The 11,225-nt window shown below is 39.7% G+C and overlaps 1 protein-coding gene across 1 annotated transcript; it reads right to left on the bottom strand.

The window, feature by feature from the left end:
- Positions 1–3,903: 3,903 nt before the first annotated feature.
- LOC135512140 (F-box only protein 9-like) lies at positions 3,904–11,220 on the bottom strand. The gene is made up of 13 exons (XM_064933841.1): positions 10,871–11,220; positions 9,811–9,888; positions 9,078–9,212; positions 7,588–7,645; positions 7,074–7,161; positions 6,827–6,954; positions 6,387–6,501; positions 6,068–6,186; positions 5,770–5,860; positions 5,582–5,677; positions 5,361–5,454; positions 4,555–4,715; positions 3,904–4,394 (listed from the first exon to the last, which is right to left on the bottom strand). The coding sequence occupies exons 1-13, from the start codon at positions 10,871–10,873 to the stop codon at positions 4,286–4,288; spliced, it is 1,275 nt and encodes a 424-aa protein (XP_064789913.1). The 5' UTR covers positions 10,874–11,220; the 3' UTR covers positions 3,904–4,285.
- Between the last annotated feature and the right edge of the window lie 5 nt (positions 11,221–11,225).

The following is an 11,225-nucleotide window of genomic DNA, read 5'->3' as shown; positions in this document are numbered from 1 at the left end:
TGACTGCGTGTCATCTTGTAACTGTACACCAAACATAGTGATCATAAACATTGACACTGTATTTGACATGAGTTTTATTATATGGAAATATGACATGCACATTTGGACTCATGGGTGTTTCACTTGCTTGTATGACAACAAAGCGGTATTTATTATAATCCTCAATGTCTCAGTCCTCTTAGTTTACAGCATTTTCCTCACTAAGAATTTATATTTTTGCAACAGTTGCCCAATTAGCTGTGGGGATGGGGGCAACTTTCATCCCTCGTGTGAGGTGCTTCGAATGGATGTCCATCAAAACCAATACAGCGCTGTGAAGCACAGAGCTCGAGCTCTGATGTCATGTATAGCATGTTAATGTACAGCCACTGCATTCCAATTTAGACATTTATCAGTGCCCAATTCTGTAAATCCACTCCACCTTGGCCTATCAACTGGAAATCACTATAATGGACGTTCCACATTGAATTTGGTGTTGATATCTCAAACAACAAGGAAACATTTAACAACTCATTCTTTACATATGTAGCACTAATGCTGAAAATCATCTCCAATCATCTTCTAACGAACTACATGTCAGATTCACTCCATATTTTGTATTTAGACTCATGATTGCACGTAAAGATATTGTTTCTACATGATGGAGTGCTTGCTTTATCCAACTGATCTTGTCCTTTCTGTCATCCTGTGAACCCCGTTCATTGCTGCTCACAGTTATATTTTTTAATTTAAAATCCTAAATCCTGTTCCCAAGTTTCTCAATGATTGTGGGCATGGAGTGCCAAAAGTTCATAATTTTGAATACACAGTGGATAGGCATAATTTTGGCGTTGTGTTGAATATGTCACCCAAAATGGTGTGAGATGGTACCTGTGGGATATATATAAAATCTCATGCTTGTAAGTATCTAAAGAAATGGGCATTTGGAAAATTGAATGTATTTGAAAGAAATTTTAATAATGCAAAGGTGCCATCTTTATAGAGGTCACTGAGTGATTTCACACCATTTTGTCTCCATATATCAAAAGCTTTGTCTGCAAGGGATGGTGGAAATAGCCTAAAAACTAATGGTGAGTAGGCAAGAATATCACTAATATCTAGGTTCAGCCTTCGGTTATTCCATATCTTGAGAGTTTGCCTGACCAGGTAATCTTTACAGAAGGTAGCAAATGGAGCTGGTAGGGGAGAGCATACGATAGCTCTTATTGATGTGGCCATACAGGACTTAGATTGTATAATTGACCCTGGAATGAAAGTCAAGAGGCTGAATCCAAAACATGATATTATGAATGTTTGCAGCCAAATAATATTTCTGAAAGTGAGGGAGCCCCAAACCCCCTAGTTCTTTTAAATTTTGCATTATGGCTTTACGGATTGGTGGCTTTTTTTATTCCATATAAGCTATGAGATCATTGTGTCCAGCACCTTTTAAAGTTTTAGATACAGCAATGAGGTAAACACCTGTGAAGACTGTACTTTCACTCTCAAATGATCCCTGGAATGTTACTAGGGTCAGATTCTTCTGCATGTGCGTGATAAGTTGAATTACTCCTATTTAACATGATCTATGTATTCGTCGTCTGGAGCCAAGTAACTACCAGGTGCATAGAGAACGCTGTCACAGTGTCAAATGTATCCAGTAAGTAACTTTATCCAGTGAGTATTGAAACTCTCCTTAGAGAGGTTCGCCTGCACCGTAAATTCATGACTCAGGAGAGCTATAGCTCAAAACCAGTTGCAATAATAGCTTTGTCTGTTGTCCATCAGTTGATCAGATTCGAAAGTATTTGCATCAAATGGCACTGATCAGAACAATAAATTCTGTGAACGATAAATATTAGAAATGGTCATTTATATTTTAGGTCTTGCTTTAGATATTGCCGTTGTTGTAACAATAGTTTATGTACGAGGACATTTTATGAGAGCCTTAATCTCTCATGAACAGATGCAATTACGTAATATTTTAGTTATGGGTGTCTGAGATTGAGAGCCCTAGCTACTGCACAAGACCATTCCTCTACAGTAGCAATTTAGTTTCTATTTAATGTTTCCCAGTTTGTATATTTATGACCTACTTTATCGCAACATATTATGCAGCAAAAATCACACTGAGAATGTCATGGATTGTGTTGAAAATTAATGAAGTAGATAAAGGTGTCCACTCCACCCTCAGAATTCAGCCTCTGGTATGACACATTCTCATATTCTCAGTATCTATTTACCCAAGGTCACCCTAGTATTACTGGTACTACCTGTATTCTTTGAATTTCAACCTCAACTCCATGGAACGCATAAAATAATAAATACATTTAATGTACAAACTAAACTCACAATTCTGTATCATATTTAATATTGTTTGTATATTTGCATGGTTCATGCTGTTTTAAACCGACACCTCTCTTACACTCAAGTGTTTGCCTCCTTGTTTTCACTCATTACATTGAATCAGGCTACAAGTTACATCAAGCCATGACGTTTGAATGTGACTCATTTTCTCTAAAGCATTTCCTTAATAGATGTTGCTACTTATGTTTGTACATGTTTAACTTTTCCCCTTAATTATGGTGTTGTATTGTAGTCCACATATGCCTTAATTACAAAAGGGGCCAAATCACCAAATTATGTTGTAGAGATGTCTCTCTTTGAAAGACATTTACAGCCACATAATACTGAAAAGTGGAAGTGCTATGTTAGCTGTTTGAATTATGTAATCAAATTATGAAATGTTCTCAGATAATTGACTAGTTGAGAATGAAACAGCATGACAACATTCTCATGTTCTCCCAATCTGTGAATGGACTGCAAGATCAGTAGTGTATCTACAGTAGTCTGTAAAAAAATGTTCTCAGCTTTCTAACAATGCAAGTAAAGCCAGTCTCGAAGCTGTTGCATTTGTAATGTCCTAGATTGGAAATAATAAAATCCTGAATGTTTTGTCTGTATCTTCTGTGATGTATTTCAGGCATCGTCCTAGAACAAGTCAAAGCCAGTACTGCTTCCTCAATAACCAGGGTAGGCTGTCATTGTAAATAAGAACTTGTTCTTAAGTGACTTGCCTAGTTAAATAAATAGCACTAGGATCTTATCACCCCCATTGCAATTATCATTTACAATGATATTCCCTATACACATCTTTCACACCTTCCTATTATTAAGTCAGCTGTCAAACAGTACGCCTATCATTTAAATATAGATACGTATCACCCCATAAGTAAACATAATTTGAAGCTTGTGGGGATTGTCATGTCACAAATCCTAGATGATTTCTTCCTGTTCTTATATGCTAATTTTCCCTGGTATGTGACCAAACTATCACCTGGGGGAATACTTTTCAATAGACTGATCCATGGGTTATAAAGAATGATGGTTCTGAAGATTTTTAAAAAATCAACAGGATTGGAAAACATGGCAATGTTATTTATGACGCTTATGAGGACACACTATCAAAAGGTCATGTGAAAAGACGAGATTTTACAATTCATTTCACCATTATCATCTGAGAGGTAGGCTGATTTGAGGTTGTGCATTTCATCAATTACATTTTGATAAATATCACTAAAGAGAGCCTTTACAATTTGTATATTTGACATATTTTGTAATCTGATACAAACATGGCAATGTTATTTATGACGCTTATGAGGACACACTATCAAAAGTAAATCAAATTTAGTAAATCAAATTTGTTTTACTCTAAATCCATTTCAGCCCTGGGTTCCTAGAATATGCAATAAGTGGATTGATTATGTGTGCCCTGGTCAAGAAAAGTGATTTAGAATTAAATAATTTAAATGCGTGTCCGTGGCAAGGAAGAGTGTTGTATTACGATTGGGGGTAAGTAAGAGGAACTCCATCAGTGTTCTGCTTTTGTTGTGGGCCTTATAGTGATAAAAAAAAACAACTACACAGTTCCCACTTTTGTTTATTCCAGTTGATTTACCATATGGAAGAAAATATATTACTAGAGAATTAACAAAATCAAAGTCATAATATTCATTGTTGGAAATGGGTGAAAAATATATTATTGACATTTTATGTCATCATACTGGACAACTATCCAGTCTTCAAAAGAAGAATCAGTAGAATATTTTTTGTTTTCTGTGACAGCCATAGACACAATGGCTATGTGGCACACACAATACGTTTAGAATCAGATGCAGGTTGATTGGTATACATTCATTAAAAATCATAGTTCAACCCAAAGCCAACAGGCAGAGAAATATGCATTTAGTTTAAGTGTTGTGTAAACTGTTGGGTGGTGACGTTTATCTCTTCTCTCTAGGCTTCCCTACAGTGGGCGTTCAGAAAATGCTGTGTAGCTTTTCACACGTGCAAAGAAGAAAGATGCATACATCTGGTCCAAGTCAAAGGCAGTGACAACCGTTTCTCCGGTGGATCTAAAAAAACAACAATAAAATCACATTTACGCTGCTTTAGGAGATGGATACACCTGAGAACTCAGTGAAAAGTTAAATTCCCAATCACTTTTCTCTCTTGCAATGACATTCATTGAATGAATGGTGTCAAATCAAAACCCTAACTTCCCAGTGATATTACCTGTAGTTGATGTGGCAGGAATGGTGAATCCAATTCAGCTTGTTGAAGCTCTGGCGCCCGCCAGACGACAGCTGCAGTCCCACGTGAAAGCTGTGCTCCGTCTCGGGCGCCGCTGGGTTCCGCCGGCAAAACCGAGAGTTTCTCTGGTACTCTGCCACCTTCTGTCAAGAGAGAACATGCACACAGAGATAAATGACAGTAAGAACTGGACAGCCAAAGCACTCTTCAATCATCTGTGAACAATGACGAGTCCAAAAAGTATTTTATCCTATCCTGTGTCCTGCACCAGTTAATAGGTACGGAAACTGACTATCTTGTTGGGTTTAAGGTATAACAGGAAAACAAATGGGCCTCCCGAGTGGCGCAGTGATCTAAGGCACTGCATCACTAGCTGTGCCACTAGAGATCCTGGTTCGAGTCCAGGCTCTGTCGCAGCCGGCTGCAACCGGAAGACCCATGGAGCGGTGCACAATTGGCCCAACATTGTCCGGGTTAGAGGAGGGTTTGGACCACAGGGATATTCTTGTCCCATTGCGACTCCTGTGGCAGGCCGGGCGCAATACATGCTGACACGGTTGCCAGGTGTACGGTGTTTCCTGTAACACATTGGTGTGGCTGGCTTCCTGGTTAAGCTGGGTTGTGTTTCGGAGGGCACACTGTTCTCAACCTTCGCCTCTCCCGAGTCCGTATGGGAGTTGCAGCGATGGGACAAGACTAACTACCAATTGAAATAACAGGAAAACAAAATATGCAAATACCTTCCCACATCAATGAATCCCTGTCCAATGCTGTAACTTCTCTCTCACCTCTTCTTTTCTCTTGGAGACAACAACAAAGACTTTGGTTTGATTGTCTGTGTCCTGCGACAGACGGTAATGACCACACATAATGGACTCCACCCTGTGTATAGGGAAAAGAAAAGCCATGAATGTTACAAATCCAACTATTGTGACCATCTAAAAACACACTATTGCCCTCAAATGTGTTACCCAGACTTAGATGCCAGTGTATGTTGCATTTTAAATACCTGGTGTTCCTACTACGCAGACGAGGAACGGTGACCATTGGGTCCTCAGGCGTGGTCAGCATCATGACTTGGCCATCAGGGAAGAAACGCAGATATCTGGGGACACAAACAGTATAGCTAGTCTTGTCCAACTGTACAGTGATTAGCATGTCATAATAAAGACACCAGTGACTGACTGAAGCACCGACCTGTAATACTCCACCTGGTGCCAAGCCCTGTAGAATCCATCAAGGGACTCCTCTCCCTGACGGATGTATGCCGTTTTGCTGATGTAAACACCTGCAAAGTCAACATTGAATTTACCAAACATAACAAGCATCTGATCAAATGGGACCAATCTATTTTTAGCTATGCAACCTTTGCTAGACATGCCAATTGTGCATTGGTATTGAGAAAATTGAGAAGTATATGAAACAAATCCACATATGTTAGAAGGGTTTTTCTTTCTCTAAGGATGATAAATAAGTAATATTCCTTAGTGTTTACCATCAAAGCGCACACGTGGCCTCTCAAGAAACATCTCCCTCCAGGAGTTGAAGGGTACCAGTTTGGTACAACTCCTGCCCCACACTCTTAGACAGGCCGAACGCCAAATTTCTGGGTCCCTGAGGAGAAATCAACACCAAGGGCATAACAATCTGTTTCATTTAAAAAAGAACAATACATCATTCAGGAGCCTGTTTTGATACAGTGTATAGACAGTGTTTCACAGCACTAGAAAGTTCAGCATGAATTAAAATGAATCAAAACCATGTTTGTGGCAAGTACATTTAAAATATGTTGGATTTGTAATGACTGGTCTGACCTAGCACAAATGTAGAAGCCTCTACAGACTAGGGAGAGCTGCTCCAGGGCACGCAGGTCCAGATCACTAGACACAACCCAGCGGAATATGTATATCAAGACTTCTAGAGGCAGGGCTGTGGACAGAAACCCAAAGGAACAGACAGTGAGAGAGATGATGTAATGTATAGAAGTCCATCAATGTTTGTGTAAAGGCCAGACAGAAAATCCAGTAAAACCAGACAGAAAATCCAGTATACTAATTGAGTAGTGCAAATCCAATATTCTCCCAGACAGTGGTTCATTGAGTGGTTCCAATCCTGACCAAGATCCCATTGGGATTGAAACATTTTATGCTGGTGCATCTTAATAAACCACTGTGGTCGCATGAGAGTTGCCAACATAACTGTAATGTTATTGGATGTGGGGATTGTTCCTTTCTAACTATTGCAGAAACTCTACCTGAGATGTGCATCTGAGTCATCTCCACCTCAGGAACACATATCTTCAGAGAGTTGTCTTGCAGAGTGAGCTGCTGATGGAAGTAGGCCAGTAGATCCTCTATTTCACCATCCATGTCCTTCTCATTGCTAGGAAACAGATATGCAGTATCATTCATATGGTAGAACTTGTATGGAAAAGAGGCATGACACTTTCAGTATGTAGTCGTCATTGTAGTGTTACTGTATACCAACATATTAAGACTTACCCACCCTCTGGATCAGGAGAACGACTGTAGTTGATTTTAAACTCAATGTCAGGCACAATCTGCATTGCCCTGCGATAGTACTTAATTGCTAGAAATTAGGGAGGGGAAAAAGTTTAGCTGTTATTTTGTGTAAAACCATTATTCCCAATCCCAACTATAGGCACACAATAATCCCATTCAAATCATGGTACCAATATTAACATTTGAAATCGTAATTACTTTTAAAATCATACTTTAAGATGATTTAAACATGATGTGCAAAAAATTCTAAATGGTATCATGACTTGAATGAGATATGCTCCAAATGCTAAAATATTAGCATTTGGAAACAGTTGCAGGGAAATAAAACCAAAGCATGGATTGCGGTCATACCTTGTCCATAGACTGCTTACTGATTAAGGAAACCAATGTGTAATTTTGTAATTTGGGTGAACGATACATTTAAAAGGTCAATCATTTTGACCATAAAATACAAATTTCATTTTGTGTAGCATATCTCGTCTCAGAGACATACCTTCATAAACAGCTCCATTTTCTTCTTCCTCAACAGCTTTTAGGAACAACTCTCTGGCCTAAGACAAAGAAACAAACGTTGAAAACGATAGTGAAGATGATGCTGATAGCAGGCAGTAAAATATGGTGTAAAACTAATATTCTATATGACAGTAAAAATATAAAACTTATCATGCAACAATTTCAAAGATTTTACTGTGTTACAGTTCATAAGGAAATCAGTCAATTGAAATAAACTCATTAGGCCCTAATCTATGGATTTCACAAGATTGGGAATACAGATATGAATCTGTTGGTCACATAACTTTTTTTTTTAAATAGGTAGGGTTTGGATCAGAAAACCAGTCCGCATCTGGTGTGACTATCATTTGCCTCATGCATTGTGACATCTCCTTTGCATAGAGCTGATCAGGCTGTTGATTGTGGCTTTGGAATGTTGTCCCACTCCTTTTCAAAGGCTATGCGAAGTTGCTGGATATTGTCGGGAACTGGAACACGCTGTCGTACACGTCGATCCAGAGCATCACAAAACACGCTTAATGTGTGATATGTCTGGTGAGTATGCAGGCCATGGAAGAACTGGGACATTTACATGGGGCTGTGATTTATCATGCTGAAACATGAGGTGATGGTGACGGATGAATGGCACAACAATGGGCCTCAGGACTGCATCACGGTATCTCTGTGCATTCAAATTGCCATCGATAAAATGTATCGGGATTCATCTGTAAAGAGCACACTTCTTCAGTGTGCCAGTGGCCATTGAAGCTGAGCATTTGCCCACTGAAGTCAGTGACAACGGCACACTTCAGTCAGGTCAAGACCCTGGTGAGGACTACGAGCACGCATATGAGCTTCCCTGAGACGGTTTCTGACAGATTGTGCATAAATTCTTCAATTATGCAAACCCACAGTTTCATCAGCTGTCTGGGTGGCTGGTCTCAGGCGATCCCACAGGTGAAGAAGCCGGATATGAAGGTCCTGGGCTGGCATGGTTACATGTGGTCTGTGGTTGTGAGGCTAGTTGGACGTACTGCCAAATTCTTTAAAACTATGCTGGAGGTGGCTTATGGTCAAGAAATGAACATAAAATTATCTGGGAACAGCTCTGGTGAACATTCTTGCAGTCAGCATGCTAATTACACGCTCTCTCAAAACTTGAGACATTTGTGGCATTGTGTTATGTGACAAAACTGCACATTTTAGAGTGGTCTTTTATTGTCCCCAGCACCTGTGTAAAGATCATGCTGTTTAAAGCTGTTTAATCAGCTTTTTGATATGCCACACCTGTCAGGTGGATGGATTATCTTGGCAAAGGAGAAATGCTCACTAACAGGGATGTAAATAAATGTATGTGCAAAATTTTTGGACAAATACATTTAGTGCATATGGAACATTTCTGGGATATTTTATTTCAGCTCATGATTGGACCAACACCTTACATGTTGCATTTATATTTTTGTTCAGTGTAAATGGCTCTAACAACTTTACTTTTTCCTCCCGGGCCAGTTCCTGTTTTCTTCTCAGGTCTGCAGCTCTTGATGACAGTCCTCTGTTCACCCCATTGGACCCAGAGTTGGGCTTCAGTTCAGACATCCATTGGGCCCTGAACACATTGAGCTCCACCTAGTCACATGAACAATGGTGTATAAGTGATTGACATTAATGGTTTCCCTAAGTGAACTGAGCAGTCTTGCAAGATTAGCATGCTCTGAGGTTGCCCCATTGGGCAGGTGGTTAAAAAAATATATAGAATACTGCAAAGAATTCCAGGAGCCTAGAACTGATATTTCTGGTTCCTCCCCATTGTTTAAGTGGAAGACAGACAATTTATGGCAGTCTAGCAAGTTGAGCCTGCTCTGAGAATGTTTTTACTGATAACTAAATAAAAAATTATTCCAGTGCTGATCTTTCTGATTCTTCCCCTAGTTGCAGGTGAAAGGCAGGCAATATAATATGGCAATTCTGTGTGTAAATAGCTAATTGATCTTCAGGCAACCAAAAAAATACTCCTGACAAGTGCATTTCAGACTTTAATATCAATCCCTGTGTACACACAAAATGCAATAACCCTCAATCTCATAAACTTTGTTCATAACTGAGTGTATAGGTATGCTATCGTGGCAACAAAAAAAACTGCCAATATGGATTTCTATTAAACTCCTCATTATCACTCAGAGCAGTCCTGAGACAATTGTTTAGACCTTTGTATGGGCCATCTTACTTGGAGGTTTGAGTCAGAATCTTCATTATCTCCCTCGTGATCTTCTACAATGCCACGAGAATTGATAATGCTTTCAGCCTGCAGAAAAATAAAAATAAACATATTGTTAATTTTTAAACTAGGCCTAAACATGGCAGACTATCAAACGTGGAGTGTCTGACTGTTTTAACAAATAGGGCATAAATCATCAGCAAATATTGATACCCATTCTCCCAAATACAAGCTGTATGGAAGTATGTATGGAAGTGAAGCGGTTAGACAAGGCAGACAAACCACAACCAACCAATATTCAAGGAAGGAAAAAGTGATCAATGTTTAAGTTACTTTGAGGTGTGAGCATGCAACAACAAAAAATGCACCGAATGCACAACACTATTATTCAAACAAATTTGGCACCACAATAGCTAGCTAGCTGGCAAACAAACAAGCACCCTTTCTTGGCTTCACCTATCCCCAACATGGCACTAGCGCGTTGACGTTAACTAAACAATTGCAAACTCAACTCCACGATTTATGATGGATTGGAACAGCGACTTGTGCGGCGGACTGGAGTTTCTATGTCACATAAGTGATAAAAAAACGATGTATTTCCGCACGAAATAGCATTAATTTACACAGAGGACACTGTCATGTATAAATGCAGACTATTATTCGGTTGCTGAAATCCGTCGTTTTTTACATGTTTATTAAAACGTATCTGACGTCGGAGCTCCAGTCCGCCCAGACTAGTTGCCCTCAACTCCGTCGTAAATCGTGGAGTTGGCTACTTAAAGAAGCAAGCAGGGTTTAGCATGCCATTGCCATGTTTTATTTGTCAAACAGTTAGCTAGTATGTATATTCATCTGTTGACACCTGGCCATTTTAATTTATCAATACATTAAGTATCGGTAGCTGACTAGCGAGTTAGTTCGTATCCTTCGTGTTTACGAGACAGGTCATGCAACCACCAGCAAAGCAGTAGACGTTAGTGACCATACTTGCTGGCTAGCTACGTTAGCCTATCTAGCTAGATAACTGCCTATGTGCAAGGCTTAGCCATAGCAAACGACATTGAGCTACCATCGTGGTCTTCTGTTGTCCGTAAACGTATTCAAATGAGGGTCTACAGATCACGGTCAGAAAAACGGACAACACATCGGGGAAATTTGAGAGATCGCAGAAATGCAGCCATTTCGTCGACTTGCCTCGGAACAGCTGAGTACTTATACTGTGTTCAAAACGACTGGGAACTCGGAAATCTCCGACTTCACTGCGTTAAATACAACTGGGAACTCTGGTGAAAAACGAACTCCGACTGGGAAAATCGGTTTGAATGGTCACGCAACTCGGAATTCCAAGTCGGAAACTCGGGCATCTTTGTTTTACTCCGAGCTGAAGATCACTGACATCATGATTTGACATCGTTCTTTTCCGA

Source organism: Oncorhynchus masou, chromosome 24 (assembly GCF_036934945.1).
Source record: "Oncorhynchus masou masou isolate Uvic2021 chromosome 24, UVic_Omas_1.1, whole genome shotgun sequence".
NCBI classification, from domain to species: Eukaryota; Metazoa; Chordata; class Actinopteri; order Salmoniformes; family Salmonidae; genus Oncorhynchus; species Oncorhynchus masou.
Note: the sequence above shows the minus strand (reverse complement) of the source record. Positions and strands in the feature narration are given on the sequence as shown.

Excerpts from the sequence above, each read along its gene's own strand:
- LOC135512140 (XM_064933841.1), bottom strand. Across the intron at positions 6,502-6,826 it reads GACTCAGATGCACATCTCAG|CCCTGCCTCTAGAAGTCTTG; the intron begins GTAGAGTTTCTG and ends TTCTGTCCACAG. Across the intron at positions 5,678-5,769 it reads CACCAGGTGGAGTATTACAG|ATATCTGCGTTTCTTCCCTG; the intron begins GTCGGTGCTTCA and ends TTGTGTCCCCAG.